At 43.9% G+C, this 16,341-nt stretch overlaps 1 protein-coding gene across 1 annotated transcript; it reads left to right on the top strand.

The window, feature by feature from the left end:
• The first annotated feature begins 20 nt into the window (after positions 1 to 20).
• ccdc122 (coiled-coil domain containing 122) lies at positions 21 to 2,857 on the top strand. Its single transcript, XM_019258229.2, has 6 exons — positions 21 to 123; positions 795 to 916; positions 1,022 to 1,420; positions 1,499 to 1,615; positions 2,391 to 2,464; positions 2,567 to 2,857. The coding sequence occupies exons 1-6, from the start codon at positions 96 to 98 to the stop codon at positions 2,640 to 2,642; spliced, it is 816 nt and encodes a 271-aa protein (XP_019113774.1). The 5' UTR covers positions 21 to 95; the 3' UTR covers positions 2,643 to 2,857.
• Positions 2,858 to 16,341: the final 13,484 nt, after the last annotated feature.

Here is a 16,341-nt window from a genome sequence, read left to right as displayed (position 1 = left end):
ACTTTAATTTTAATTTCATCATTTTTAATTAGTTGCCACCTTCACTGGCTCCAAGTAGCTGTGTCAGCTAGCATTAAACGTTAGCTGATGTCAGAATGTCAGACTATAGAGCCAGTGAAAGTGGTAAGATGATAATACATTAAATAAACATGTTTGTTTGTGACAATAAATAAATATAATTGTGTTTAAGCAGCGTAAGAAAAAGAGATTTAGCTAGGAATCTTAGCTAGCTCTATTAGCTCACATTAAACTTTAGCTTAGCATAGCTAATAATGACGTATCATAACTATATTAATATATAATGTTAATAATGGTAAATAAAGAGGTGTATTGACAATAAATAAATACATATATTTGTGTTTAAGCAGCGTATAAAAGGAGATTTAGCTATGAATCTTAGTTAGCTTTAATAGCCATTTATTAGCTAACCTTAGCTAGCATTAAACATTAGCTTAGCCTAGCTAATAATGACGTATCATAACTATATTAATATATAATGTTAATAATGGTAAATAAAGAGGTTTATTGACAATAAATAAATACATATTGTTTGACTATATAAGCAGTGTATAAAAAGAGATTTAACAAGCACTAATCTTATTTAGCCTTGTTAGCATATTATTAGCTAAAGTTAGCACACTTTAGACCTAGTTTTGACACTTTTAAGCTGCTAGTTTAAGTAACTGTAACCAAGTTAGCTACATGTTTAAAGTCCTGACATCTTGTTATGTGTTTAAAGTGTTTGGTTTTATCAGAAATGTGTCCTTATTGACTGTGAACCTTTGCTTTATAAGTGGATATGTGGAGAGAGACAGAAGAGTTTTCTTTAACCAAGGCGGTGGAGGATGTGGGTCAGCACAGCTACACCCAAACTCAGGCCCTGAAGGAGAAAGAGAAGACGCTCAGCATGCTGCAGGTTCATGTTTATTCACCGCTAATGCTCTCATATTCTTCCTGGTAATAGATGGTGATTCATTGTTGGTGTTCAAAGTTCAAAGATGTGTTATGCCCTCGTTTCCAGGCAACTCTTTCAAATGTGGAGAAGAAAGCTGAGACGGCTGAGCAGGAGCTGAGATCTAAAGTGGTGGAAATCCTCATACTGGAGGACGTGGTGGATCATGTCGAGCAGCGGACAAAAGTCCTGCATGACAACTGTGCATCCCTCAGGGGGGGCATCACAAAACTCCAGATGAGTGTGAGCGAGGAGGAGGAGGATGCTCGCAAGGCTCTGGCCGGGTTCGACGCCTACCGGGAGAAGATGGAGGCTCACAGGGCAGCTGTTCTGCGGGCGGCGAGCCTGACGGAGGCCCATAAACAGCTGGAGGAGAAGCGAACGCTGGTCAGGATGCTGACACAAAAGAGAGAGGAGCTGAGGGAAGATCTGGAGAAAGCAGACGGGAACACAGTGCTCATGGCAAAGGTGGAGGAAACAGCACGGATGATCATGATTGTGTTGAAATGTTGAACTTTTTAAAATGTTTTTTTTTTATGTCTGCAGAGAGAGATCGATGATCTGAAGGAGGAGATCTCCGCGATGAGGATGACGACGACTGAGAGGAGAGAGCGACTGCAGGAAGAGTTTGAAACTCACTCTCAGATAAAGAAAGAGATCGAGGCACGGCAAAGAGAAGTTTACTGTTTATACTAGGGTGGCAGAGGGGTGGAAGATTTCTGGTATTTACCAGAAACTTTCCTGGAAATTGGGGGTAATTTACATCAAATAACATCAAATATATTTACCCCATAATATCATCAAAACTTACACTTTATGTCGTCCTGGGGTCCAAACTGGGGTCCAGGGTTGGATGGAGGAAAGTGTTCTTGCATGAAATCTTGTTTTAGTCAAGATTATACTCAAATATATTTCCCCCAACCTTCAATTTAGTAAATTCCCGGGTTTATTCCCATATATTCCCATTAATTCCCATTCCAGCTTTGAAAATTTGCAACCGTGGCTTCAACTAACCAGCGATTAACGAACTGCTCGTTTAATCGAAGAGTTCCCAGCATGCAACCAACTACCCATCCATCCCAGCTGACTATTAACACTCACATACACACCTACGGGCAGTTTAGAGTCACCAACTAACCTGTTAAGTGCAACTTTTGGACTGTGGGAGGTTCGAACCAGAAACCTTCTTCTCCAAACAAGAGAAATATTGTATGTTCGCGTCACAGAAGAGCTCGAAAACAATAAAATCTACATTTGAGAAGCTTAAATTTAGATTTTTGTGATTCAGAATTGTTGCACATGAGTTTAATTTATACGTATATCTTGAAAAACATACAACAAAAACCGTTTAGCCGGTTACATAAACGCAGCAGCAACTACACATCTGATATTAAAGTATAAAAATCATAATTTCCAGTTCTTCTTTCACCGTTTCCAGATCCAGAACAGACGCTACGAAGCCATCGTCAAGCGTCTCCACTGCCAGCTGAGCCGGGCTCAGGCCGTCCACAGGTAAACACCAACGTTTGTCCTCCATGTGCAGTTACCACATATTTATCTAACGCCACTTAAACTGTGTGTGTGTGTTTGTGTGTGTGTGTGTGTGTGCTTCAGGCAAACGTCTGAGGACGTCCACCACATGGAGGGACAGCTCGCTGAGCTGAGGAAGCAGCTGGAGTCATCGCAGTGAACATTAAGTTAAGTTAAATGTTCAGAGCAGAGTTGTTGCTGTTCCTGCGTCTGAACATCAGAGGGCGGCATCGTTTTACGGATCCAACGTTACCTGTTCGGCCTCACAGACCTCTCACCTGCGCTGTTCTGCAGGAGTTTGACGCCACGTATGACAGTTCTGGTTTCATGTTTGTCTGAGAGTAGAAATATTAAAGTGTTTTGTCTTTTATCACGTGATTTCATTTTCTTTAATAACACGACAACCGAATCAGGGTCGACGTCATCGTCAGGATTTTAGGTCAGTGGATCTGTGCAGTTGACCCGAGCTGAACAAAAGCCAAGTGTCTCCTCTAACTGTCCGCGATGATGACGATAACGGCGGTGTTGGTGTTTTGGTACACGATGTTCCCGCTTCCGCTCGGCTTGTTCGCTTGATGGGCAGCGAGGTGACAGAATGAACAAGGGCGTGACTGTGCTGCTTCATCCAGAACTCTCACAGCTAAATGAACAAACTGCCTGCCGATACAAATGTACTGAGAACCTCTCAACGCGGGAACACACAGATTCAAACAGGATGATCAGTTTTCATTTCTCAAACGTCCACTTGAGGCTGGCTCCAGAAGTGAGTCAGTCTCCATAAGTCCCCATGTTTCACAGCAGAAATAAACATGTTTACAGCCTGGGTCTCTTGGAGTCGGAGGCGTTATGTTACCATTAGCAACAGAAACAGGGAAGATCTGAACATTAAAGACGCCTAAAGTCTGAGCTCTCTTTGTTTGTAAGACGTTTCAACACTGCTGCATGTGGAAAAACCCACTTGACCCCAACATAAACTAATCCCACGCTGATGGGAATCTTCTGAGTTATTGTAATCAATACACGCTCTCCTCGCCGTCCACTGCTCTGTCTCTCTGTGGACCCAATTTAGTCGGAGTTAAGACGAGAAATAAACGAGCTTCTCAGTCGCCAAGCGTGTTTTTACTGGCATCAGAAAGGTGAAAGTTTAACAAATAGTTACGCTAAAGGTCTGTTTGTTTTCAAGTTGTTTTGTCTTTACAGGAGAGTAAACTCTCTAAACTGACACGTTTGTCTGTTTATATTGTTTGTTAGACGCATCCAAATAAATGAAATCAGCATGTGGTAGGAGGCTGGTGTTAAATTAATTCTCTAATTGGCTTAATTAGCGTCATAGGATATGATTATGAGTTATTTAACTTAGTTTCTTAGAAAGGAGCCCCAGCTGTGTTCGGCTGCCGCTCTATGTCCGAAACTCCAAAAGTGTTTGTGTGTGCGAGGCCGTTTGCCAGAGTTTGGCACACCTTCGAGAAAATGGCCCAGTAAACTACAATTTGTGCTCGAGTGGGTAACGAAAGCAGCCCGAATCTCGCTGTGCTTGAACATCTCAGTTTGTTGGCGGCATGTATTTGTCTCTCTTTTGTGAAACAGCTGTTTTGCAGATGATCTGTCACAAAAATCTGCACAATGTTGTCACACACTCTCAAAATATGTGTCTGAATGACACCTGGACACTCAAACAAGCCATCTGTAACGACACCCACCTGTCAATCAAAGCGCCCACGCTCTTAATCCTGCATAACTTTAAGCCCTAATATAATGTGAACAGGTGAGTTGTATATAAATTCACCCTCAGTACAGTTGTCATGAACGGGGAAATTAGCTACAGAGACCAAAACTGTTTTTTGTACCAGGCTGTAAACATGTTTATTTCTGCTGTGAAACATGGGGACTTATGGAGACTGACTCACTTCTGGAGCCAGCCTCAAGTGGACGATTGAGGAACTGCAGTCTGCAGGAAGACGTGAGCTCCTGCAGGTTTGCAGTCTGGCTGTAAATCTTCACCTTGTGCATGACTCAGCGCGTCTGACTGACTGACACCTTCACGGTCGCTTGCAGCAGCTCCTCTGGCTCGCTGCCCGTGTGTTTTCTACAGAGTTTAATCTCTCACATGAAAACACGACGCGTCACTCATTTGCTACTGTATCTACACCGTCTGTCAGTAGCTGTGTACATCTGGAGCACGTTATGTACTCAGAGTTATCTTTCCTGAGCCTGGGCTTCAGAATTTATGGTTTTAATCAGCAAAATCATCCAGATAACTCTTTAAACTCGAGATAAGAGACACATTTTTGCTGAAAAATTACCACGATATAGGTCGGGCAGCTACAGAAGGTCAAAGGTTAAAGGTTAGGATGTACACAGGAGGAGCTCGCCACCGCTACGACGAAAATTATGCTTTTATTTTGGTAAGATTTTACATACTGTGCAATTCAGTTTAGTCATCCTGCTTTTATTTTTTGGACACTTTTATCTTGACAGAGGAGATATCGGGAGAAGTCTTTTGTGAACTTTTAAAGGTCGATTTCTTGGTTTTTTGTTTAAATCTTCGGGCGTAGCTCCGTATTTAGGTACAAATAAGAGACTAATGTCTGTTTTATCATGTCACAAGAAGCAAGGAGGCAAATATTTCCTCAAAAGGTTGAAGGATCTGATAGATCTCTGTTGTTGTTCTGTCCAAAACCTGAAGAGATTAAACTCGACAAACTGACAAAGCTGTCTTTATCTTACCAAGACAACCTTTATCACGCCAGATTCTCCTTTTTACCGTCAACATCCGACTCCCACCAGCAGCTGGAGGATGTAAATACGTGTACACAATCAGCTGAGCCCTTCATGTGCATGTAAACACTCTGAGTAAAGTTTTCCAGTTTAATCACACCAGAGAAAAAGGTGGGACGAGGCTTTCCGAGAACTCCAAACACTCCCCCCGTGTGACCGCCTTCTCGAGTCAGGAGAAAGATGAACTACTCCCAGAGAAACTCGTCGCATCTAATTGTTTTGCTGTGCGGCTTCAGAGAAGCCGAGAGCTTCGTTGACTGGCCCTCGGGGAGGGGAACAGCTCAGTCAACTTGAGCGTGGATTCACCTCCAGAGACCTGTGGGAGTTTATTTACCTTCTTCCTTTGTTTGCACAAGTAATTACTGTCTGTGTAAAGTTACCCAGACGTCTCAGGACGAGGCAGTAATCCTGATTTACGAGACAGGCCTCTGGTTTGTCTCAGGGCGAGAGGGAAATAAGCATGTAGTTTGTGTGCGGATAAGCAAATTAAAAAGCAGTGAGGAGGGGCCATCCCTCGACACACCGAGGGGAACCACTGTGACTCCTGCCGGCCTCTTAATTGCTCCCATTGCTCTTTGTCAGACTAAACAGCACAGCGCTGACTGGCTCGCCAGTTTACCAACAAAACCTGCTGACTTTAAACGTCCTACTGATTCACCGATGACTAAAATCTTCCTTTCTTTGGGTCATCGAAGTAGTTTCTGGAAGGACAGAGACAGAAACCAGGTGGAGGTGTTTGCAGGGTGTGGTCGGGGAATGTTATCGGTTTGCACGGACACGAAATGAGTCCGCAGGTGAGCGTGACTCCGCGTCGGGAATGTGGGATGAATGCTAACAAGCAATGACGTGGCGACGGAATAAGCCAAAAATAGACGCAATAAAAGAAACCTCTCACCCTCAGGAACACGCCCCGCAATGTAATGGAGCCCCACCCGGCTTTGTACCCGAGCAACGAAAACAAACACGCTCTAATGACTCGGGATCCTTGGCAGATTAGTTTTGAGATGCCTCGACCAGCAGGAGTTGTGACCTATTTGGACGCAGATGAAGCATGAATCACACAACAACAACAACAACATTATATACGTACAGTGAGCTCTGTATATATCTGCAGAGTCAGTGCTTCACACCCACCCACCACTGAGTCATTTCTGTAAATGCTGCTCAGCATTTCGGCATCTTAAATCCTCCGACACTAATCGTGAGGACGGAGGAAAGATTCGGGTATTTTACTTTTAAGGAAAAGCAGCAATGTGACAATTTCAAACTACTGTGATACAAGTAGAAGTTACATGCGGAGTGAAAGTACTCACCGTGCACGCAAAACGAGCTCTTGTCAAATATTTCTCTCTTTTATGATATTAAATTAAATATCGTCCGGCTTTGGATTGTTTGTGGGACCAAATTTAGTTTGATTTGATCAATAATCAGTAGATTAAAGGTCGGATACAGATAACAGATGGATGGTTTGAGAGAGAGAAAGAGCTCAGCAGGGGTTGAGCGACATAGGCAGTGAATGAGAGTGAGCGAGCTCTGTACTTTTAATCAGTAATGTTGATTGTTATGTGTAGATTAGTGATATTTACAATAGTACAACACACAGTAAGACGTCTACAACGTGTTGTGTAATGTTTGCATACTCCTGACTCATGCATTAAATATATATTTAAATATATATACCCTGACGTGAGGTTATACAGGATATGTCTCTGATCATTGTGCCCATGTGTCCTAGCGTGAGTCGACACCCTGCCTGCCTGGCGTCTGTATTTTTATCCCAGGACAGCCCTTAACGTTTTACGGCAGCACACGTTTGCCACTTTTATAAATAGGGCGGTAAATAAACAAAGTGCAATCCGGGGCCGCCGCATGTTTGAGATGCCAAACTGCAGCACAAGGGCCGATCCGGAAAAGTAGGACAGCTGTGGGGAGTCCCGCGTCGTCTGTTACGTCATAAGAACGAGCGGCGTGCAATCAGCACAGCGGGAGGCTCATCTCCTCTCTCCGGGTCCTAATTGCAGGCGGTGAATTATGGATGAAATGGAGGCGGAAGGAAGCGACGGTGGGAAGGAACAAAACCATCTCCACATGTTGGGATGGAAAGCTCGGCACTGTCTCGTACATGCCGTTCTCTCCTCGCACAGCTGCAGTTTTATCACTCTGAAGGGACCGGGCATGCACATGGACGACATCCTCCCCTCTCCACCCGCTCTGCTCCTGAGGTGCTCCTACATGACTGAGAACTTATAGAAGTCTTTGTCGGAGGCTCAATCCAGGGTTTCGTGAACCCTGAATTTACACGATATGCGACGTTTGGCCGTGCAGCCATGTCTGTTTGGTTTTCAGGCTGTGCAGTTGTTGTGTGGTGGGATATGAATCATAATTACGACTTGTTGAGAAGAAGATGGTACTTAGAATAACTTATCAGCCTCGATCCAACAACATTTTAAAAGAATTATTCTTAATTTGTGCAGATCTGCTGATGATCCACGATCTTTGGAAGAGGCCGGACTAGTTCTTCTATAATAACTAAATTCTGCTTCGTGTACATCAGTCCTCTCGTTCTTTCACGTCGTCACGGGCGTCTCAACACGAGCTTCCGGCCTAAGTCGCATCTCCTCTCGTCTCGCTTCACAACATCTCTCGTTACTGCATCTGTAACATTAGAAATGTGGGAATTGAAGCTTAGTACGACTCACACACACAAACTCGCCGAGAGACGGCGAACAAAAGCAGAGGAGGGGTCAGCGCCTGAGCTGCAGTCACGGAACAGCAGAGCGTGGGCACCGCGTGTAAAACACTGAACATGTTCAGGCTGCTGTGACTAATCTGTCATTTTAACAAAGACGTGGCGACAGGAGAACTCGTAACGCGACGTGCTGTGAGGGATTATTTCCTGAGGGAGTCTCTCTGTAGGTGACAAAGCAAAGATGCTGCTGTGTGACGAAGACGAAGAGCCGACTGAGGTGGATTTTCTCTGCAGCCGCTCTCCATGCAAATGTTTTCTGGGGCCTGCAGCAGGAAAAAGGCAAATACAGTCTGAACACACACACACACACACACACACACACACACACACACCTGGTGGTAAACAAGCAGCCTCTTCTCGAGCAGGTTTGTTTTGCGTGATGCATCTCGAGCCGCCTACGTTTCAGGGGCTGCTGCAAGATAATGTCGGCATGGACGTCGTATCTGTGACGTCGTGAAGCTCGGAGTGTGGCGGCCTGCAAACGCTGCAGTTTGTGGCCGCTTGTTAGTTAGTCTCCAATCGCCTATCGACTGCTTTTCTCAAACGTTTCTTTTGTCCTCTGATCTTCCGCTCGTGGACAAAGAAACACACTTGAAGACGTCACCTTGGACTTGACGATTTTTCAGCATTTTCTGGCAGTTAATCGAGAAAAGGATCGACAGATTAATCCATGATGAAAATAATCGTGTGTGGCGAATCGAGGTTCGACGAACAACGAAGAGAGTTGCTTTCTCATGATTGGAGAACGCAGTTTACTGACTCGAATCAGAGCAAACGCCTTCACCGCTCGTCTTGTTCTCACCGGTCGTGTTAGATCTCTCAGAAAACAAACAGACGTAAGGTTCTGTTTCTGAGTTGCACCACATACGTTGCAACAAAGCTGTAATGGATACACACAGAGTTGATATTTAGGTCAACCCCACTGTGGGCAACACAGCGTAGCGAACCCCCTCACCTCCATCCAACCAACCCACCAACCAACCAACCACCACCTCTGTGCAGCTGAGGGGGTATCTGAGGAGTACATGGTGTTCCAGCACAGTCTGTACGTCCACACACATACACCACGTACGCACAGCCTCACAGAAACGTCCATTCTTTGCATTGTGCTTATGTGTTTCCAAACAGTACACAGTGTCCTCTGACAGGACAGGTGCAGAGCTGCATTAAATACGAGCGTCAGGCGTGGGACACAGCATGAATGGACGGTTTTCTGTGTGTGTGTGTGTGTGTGGAGCTGGAAAATAAAGTTCGGGATGGGAAATGCAGTTTATTATGTAACAGCACATAATGTTCCCTGTGTTGTGGATCAGATCTTCGGTTTTCCTTCGTAAGAGTGTGAAATATTTGTGTCAGTTTGCATGTGCGTGTTGGAAAAATCAAAATATGTAGCACAAGACTTTATCTCACAGACTAACGGTGATTTTTATCAACGAGGAGACTTTTGGAAGCTCCAATTAAAGGAAAATACTCAAGTTTAAATAAATATAACCCTTCAAGTAAATTTCTATTTCCCCTACAATTAACATAAAACTACATTGTTTCTTTCCAGGAAGTTTTCCCTGAATTTTTGGGGAAATTATAAGTAAGATAATATAAAAAGACGAGTGAATTATCATTAATTTGAATCACAGCAAGCGTGAAAAACTGCAGTTCATCAATCGTCCACTTGAGGCTGGCTCCAGAAGTGAGTCAGTCTCCGTAAGTCCCCATGTTATGATTGTTTTAAGTGTTTAAACATGGAAACTAAACCCCGAATCATGACTTAAATTAACGTGTATCATCAGGATTGAGACAAACACACAGTCACGATGGCATGAAAGCATTTCGGCGTGTGGTTGCAGCGTCTGCAGTGATGCAGCTTCAGTTTCTGTCTCTGCTGTGTTTTTTCTTCCTGCTGATGCTCCACGTGTCGCGTCTCGTGCGGCAGAGCCACGGAGTCAAAGAGTGGAAAACATTTAAAGGGGACACATCGACAGATCAGAGCTCAGGACTGCTTCTGGTTTCTTTTCCTGCATCACGATGACTCACAGGAGCTGTTCAGAGATGATGTTTAAATGTTGTTTTCAGGTCACGGGACGAGGCTTCGTGTGTGTTCACAGTGAATCTGAATCTCGGTCGTGTTATTTCTTCATATTTGCAAATATTTTTGCAGAAGTTATTGGAGCCTGTGAAAATAACTTTGTTTTATCATAACTGTTTTGGTTTCTAACCCTGAATTATTCACCATTATTTTTTCGGTGGCTTCACTTCACATCCACGGAGGTTGCTGCTTCTCGTTTTTGATTCACTTCACATCCACGGAGGTTGCTGCTTCTCGTTTTTGATGTTTTTTGGTGCTTAAAGGAGATAAAACAGAAGTACAGACACATCAAGAAGCGTTACCGACCGGACAATAAAGTGTTTTTTTATAAATATAAGTTTAAAATATGAAAAAGAAAAGCTGAGAAGCTGGAACCACGGGATGTTAGCCATTCATTTTCTGTTGGATTAATCGATAAGAATTTGATTTAATCATCAAAAATGTGGAAAGAAAAAGCAAAAAGTCTGAATTTCTGAAGCTAAAAATGAGAGAGAAGTTGTAAATATTTTGCATTTCTGCTCTGAAACAATCAAATATCAAAATAAAAACAGTAAACCAGCCTCAAGTGGAGCGGTTTTTGCCGCTTCAGCGTGCAAAATCAACAAAAATGATAAGCCTATTGTTTCAAAAATTCAATTTAATTTCCTCCGTTATCACCGCACGCTGCACACGTGCAGAGAGGAAATCGCTTCGACGTCAGCTGTTTCTCAGTCGCCTGCAGACGGCCTGTTCTCTGCTGATCAGCAACAATCAGAGGCCGCCACAATGCCAGCGTGAGCATTAAACACGTCCTTCCTCCGCTCGCCGCTCAGACCGGAGGAAAGAGAAGTCTCGACCTTGCCGCGACCTAAAACCACAGCGATTTCAAAAATAGCTCGACGCGAGTGTGACCTGATTGAGAAAGACTCGGCGATCTTCCAGGTCGAAAGCAGGCAGAGATCCAGAACCTTTTTATTAATGCAAAGTGGACACAGCGGGTGTGTTTGAGCAGGTGTGCACCAAATGGTAGACGAAGCCCAAGGCCTTAAACGCTTAAACAAGCGGTGGAAGGCGTCATCTGGTCGACATCTGCACAGAAACAGGGGAGCTAAACAAACCGCTCAGAGCGTATTTGTTCTGCGATCACACACAAACTTTAAACTCTCTCTCTGGTCCGTCTTCGTTCGCTTTCACAGACTCTATTTCCGTGCATGCTCCGTGTCCTCGGCCTGCGTCTGGTACACAGTGTTCAACCGCACACGCGAATATAAACACACGCCAGTCTGAGGTCAGTCTGAAACGCCGCAGTGTGTTTCCTGTTTGCTTCCTATTTCTGAGACAGGAAGGCAGATCTTCTCGTTCTTCCTCCCTCGTGCCGTCCTTCACTTCTCACCTCTATTATCTTTTTTCTTCTTCTTCTGCCTCCATCTGCGACGCCCAAAGGTCAGAACAGAAACCCACGGCGAGGCATCGTGTCTGCAGAATATTACATTTCAGTAGCAGGTCCTGTTGAACAAACACCTGTTTACTCTCTACAGCCTGTGCCGTAAACAACCTGATTAAACTGGAGAAGCTCTTTAAGTGAATGGAGTCTGTTTTCGTGTCTCCTGCTGTGTCAGTTCAACAAATTCACTGCATGTCAAACAAACAAAGGATTAGTGAAGGAGAAGAGTTATTCCTGAAGCTGTAACTTCAGGAATAAAAACTTCTCTTGGCTCCAAAACACACTGCAGGAATGCAGCTGCAGACGAACGCTTAAAAAATAATTACGAAGATGAACCGGTCCAACCAGTTAGACACGATAAAGAAAACACTTTGAGACAGACAGAAATCATTACCTGTGGAGCGTCAAAGATGTGAATCTTTTCAAAGGAAATGAAGTGCAGCACTCTGCAGAGGAGTGATGGAGATTTTAAGGATGGAAACTCGGCCTGTTTGGCAGCGAGGGGAGGAAAAGTGGAGGATGAGAGAGGCTGTAATCCCCCCTCCGTAATCCCTTTCTCTCCCCAGCGGGGCGCCGGCTACGTGCCTGCCTCTCTGTGCTTCGGTGTGGGGCTTGTTTTGGAAATTTCAAAGGGCTGGTGCTCGGCAGCGGCGGCGGCACGTGCCTCTGAGAAATGTGACTTTGGATGGAGGACAAATGAGGACACAGACCTGCTGCACACGGAGGCTGAGCTGGTGTGAAGAAGAGAGAGAGATTTCTGCACCAGCAGCAAGACCGTAACACAATGCATCCTCAAGATGCAAGATGCAACGTCCAACGACTGAAAGTCAGTCCCAGATTTACTCTTGACTCTCTACTTTTATCGTCCTAGCTTCCTCCGTCATCGTCGGGGGGCAACGCCAGCTTAGAAAGGAGTCGACAAACGACCGACACGGGAGTCTGAAGTCAAAGCTACTATCATTGAAAGTATATATAGTCATATATTGTGGTTTTACCGCCAAGCAGCACCCGCTCTTTATACTGTCATTCGTTATCTCTGTTATTTGTAGCTTTCCAAATGATGATCCATGATACTAACTTTGTGTGTCGCCCGGCTCCTGTTCTGGCACGACACCGGCTCCCACTCCCTTGTCAGCATTCGCCTGAAAACCTCCTCTTCTTTCTAACCGCCGGTTCCCGTGTGGTACAAACACGAATAATAAGCCGAGCTAACAGCAGCTACAGTCCACCAGGGAACTCTGTAAATCACAAAGAGGTCAAATCAGAGGGAAAACCAGAAAAATCAGTGACATAGTTCAGGTTTTGGTGGTGTTATAGAGGCAAATTCACCGTTTGCGTGTAAAAGATAGGTACAAACGAAGGGAAATGTCCCGGTTTTTAAAAATACCCGTGTACGGGTAAACAGGGCCACAGAGTCCGAAGTCAAAGCTACTGTCATTGAAAGTATATATAGTCATATATTGTGGTTTTACCGCCAAGCAGCACCCGCTCTTTATGCTGTCATTTGTTATCTCTGTTATTTGTAGCTTTCCAAATGATGATCCATGATACTAAGTTTATGTGTCGCCCGGCTCCTGTTCTGGCACGACACCGGCTCCCACTCCCTTGTCAGCATTCGCCTGAAAACCTCCTCAAACACGAATAATAAGCCGAGCTAACAGCAGCTACAGTCCACCAGGGAGCTCTGTAAATCACAAAGAGGTCAGATCAGAGGGAAAACCAGAAAAATCAGTGACATAGTTCAGGTTTTGGTGGTGTTATGTACCTGGATCATGAGATTAGAAAGTGCAGAAATAGTTGGAGAGTTAAAGATGATATCTTGAGAGTGAATGCAGCAACTTTCAGAGTTTTTCAGGATTAGTTTCTCGTTGAAAAGTTCAGCTCTGTGCAGGTGAACGAGCTCGTGTTCTATTTAAGTTCAGCCATGTGTTCGCGCCTCGCTGACATGACCCGGCCACCTTCATTCAATTAACCGTGACCGGCGTAGTAGGAGTTTTTGTTTGGACCTCACGAGGTTTCACCAAATGACTCGCCGTCCGTCTGTCCGTGTGTGCCGTGTGGTGTGCAGCAGCTGATTCCAGTTTGAAGCTGATTGAGTGCATGTGTGACAGAAAACAAGACGCCACGGGCGATCTATTTGTGTGTGCATGACTCACACGGCTGAGTTTGTGGTGTCAAAGTAAAACATCAGATTAACGTGTCAGAGAGGAACTCTCCATGTTTTAATAAAAATAATAAAGTTTATTTAGTACGACACTGTTCACGAAGAAGCAGACAACTATAAAAAACTGCAGTTCCTCAAACGTCCACTTGAGGCTGGCTCCAGAAGTGAGTCAGTCTCCATAAGTCCCCATGTTTCACAGCAGAAATAAACATGTTTACAGCCTGGTACAAAAAACAGTTTTGGTCTCTGTAGCTAATTTCCCCGTTCATGACAACTGTACTGAGGGTGAATTTATATACAACTCACCTGTTCACATTATATTAAGGCTTAAAGTTATGCAGGATTAAGAGCGTGGACGCTTTGATTGTCTGCTGATGATCCACACCAAGAAGAAGAAGAAGAAGACGCCTTAGGAGCTGCCATGCTGTCCCTAACACAATCAGCTTAATTAAATTAAATCTTGTGATAGTTATTTCCAGATTTATCAACCACGTTTCCCTCAATCTGTGGAGAAAAAACAACCTAGTCCTAGATTTACCAGCCTGCTTTTCAGGCTCCTGTTCTGGCACGACACAAACCCAAAATAATCCAACAAGACATCAGCAAACACGAAACAAAACAGCTGATTATTACGAGGTTAATTAAACATTTTATAAGCTACGTAATCGTGTGATTTTGAGACAGAATGCTGCTTTTCGTCGTGGTATATTCAGGTTTTTGCGGCGTATCTGATGCCGGGACACCGGACAGGATAATCCCAACACAGTGTCTTTAAGTGGGGGAGGTCAAGAGGCTCCCTGGATGATCCACGTTTAAACCCAGCAGGGCAGCTGCTCCCTCAGCAATAAGAAACACATGAACAGCACAGAGGGAGGTGCATTAGCGGGGGTAGATTTTGGGGCAGAAAGGTCTTTGTGTGTCTGGAAACGAGTCGTGCTGGTTGGAAGATCGCAGCACATCTTTGTAAATAACCGGCCGTTCTATATTTAAGCCTCGGCGGCGGCGGCACAAATAGTCGAGGTTAATCCACGTGTGATCCCTCGGCTTCAGAGTACATCCTGTCCTCGCAGAAGAAAACACCTTTTGTCAATGAAACGGGATTTACTAAAAGTGCCATCTGGACACGAGGTCAGGACGTGTGATCAGACTGACCCCGAGGAAGGACGGTGGAGGGACGGATATACATTAGATCAAACAGCAATTAATTAGATTCAGCCCCAGGAGAGCTCGTCGGGTTACAGCATGGAGTGTAGAAACACCTTCACATCTTCATTAAACCGGCTGAACGAGACCTCGTTTTCATCGGCCCTCCGCAGCCGAGCAGGAGCAAAAAGTAGTGTCGCCTAGAAAAAGCTGCTAAAAATAAAACAGACACACTGAGCGGCTTTACCTCGAGGTTAAAATCTGGCCTGGAAAATAAAAGTCGGCTTCTCTCCGGGTGTGATGTTTCACGCTCTTCGTTACTGCTGACCCAATCAGTTTGGTTACAGCCCGACAGTTCGCATCGTATGAGCTCATGGAGTAAATTTAGACACGTGTTACTTTTGTCTGTCTTCCTTATTTTTATTAATTTATTTAGAATCTCCTGCACTTGTTTCGTAACCTTTCTCCTCCGCTGTGACCCTGAAATGTTAATATTAATAAAACTCTCTTTAAATAAACATTCCTACATGCACACGTGTACGCGGAGTAATCTCTGAAATACTACAAACAATTAACAAAATCGACTTTTTTACTCGGGTCTCGGACAAAGAAGACTGTTTGGATGTCACCATTAATCACGTACAACTTTCATAATTGAAAGAAGTTGATCTACAGCTGCTGTCGTAACTAAAGATCGAGGTTCGACCACAAGACCACGAGCAAATCAAATCCACAAATCAACCATGAAGTCACTGGTTCGTTTTGGGACTGATCGGACGACTACTAAACACTGCCAGTGTGTCAGATTTAAAGGAATAAAATAAAATAATATGCAAAAACATGCTTTTATAAGCGTATAATCATGTATATATGTTGTTTGTTTTGTTACCTTATATATAATTAACCTATATCATGTTTTATCTTGTGTGTCTTCACCTTTATTATTATTATTATCATGTTTTTCTTAATGAGGAATATCAGATGAATATATGTGTATAAATAAAGCTGAACACATTTAAACACACATGTTTCTTCACATGTCGCTGTGTGTGTGCGCGTCCCCGCCTCCAGCATGCGGGTCCACGTGAGGCAGCCCCAAAGTGGGCGGGGCCTCCATAGGGGCTCGGTGGTGTTCGACCAATCAGAGAGCGGCATACAGATAAATATTTATATTAGTGGGCCACCACTGCGCATGCGTAATGAGGTCAGGGGTTTGTCTGAGGGTGAAGTGGAGGGCAGGGGATGATATTTATTGATTATTTATTGATTAAAACCTGATTATTATGTTTATATTTCTGATTTTGTTTTTGGTTTAGTTTGAGCTAAATAATATTTTTGCATCGATTTAATGAGTTAAATTTGAGCTAAATAATATTTTTGCATCGATTTAATGAGTTAAATCCAGATTTTTAGGGATTCTACAGAGAGAAATGTTTAAATTAATAGAATATTTACGACACATTTCTCTAAAGCTCATTCAAAAAGAAAGAAGAAATGTATTAAAACCTGATAATTTATG

This window comes from Larimichthys crocea, chromosome XIX, assembly GCF_000972845.2.
Source record: "Larimichthys crocea isolate SSNF chromosome XIX, L_crocea_2.0, whole genome shotgun sequence".
Lineage (NCBI taxonomy): Eukaryota > Metazoa > Chordata > Actinopteri > Sciaenidae > Larimichthys > Larimichthys crocea.
Note: the sequence above shows the minus strand (reverse complement) of the source record. Positions and strands in the feature narration are given on the sequence as shown.

What these genes read in the sequence shown, in the direction of transcription:
- ccdc122 (XM_019258229.2), top strand. Translation starts at nt 96, where the DNA reads ATGTCAGACTATAGAGCCAGTGAAAGTG. An exon ending in AGACGCTCAGCATGCTGCAG is followed by an intron (nt 917 to 1,021) that starts GTTCATGTTTAT and finishes CCTCGTTTCCAG; the next exon opens with GCAACTCTTTCAAATGTGGA. An exon ending in ACACAGTGCTCATGGCAAAG is followed by an intron (nt 1,421 to 1,498) that starts GTGGAGGAAACA and finishes TTATGTCTGCAG; the next exon opens with AGAGAGATCGATGATCTGAA.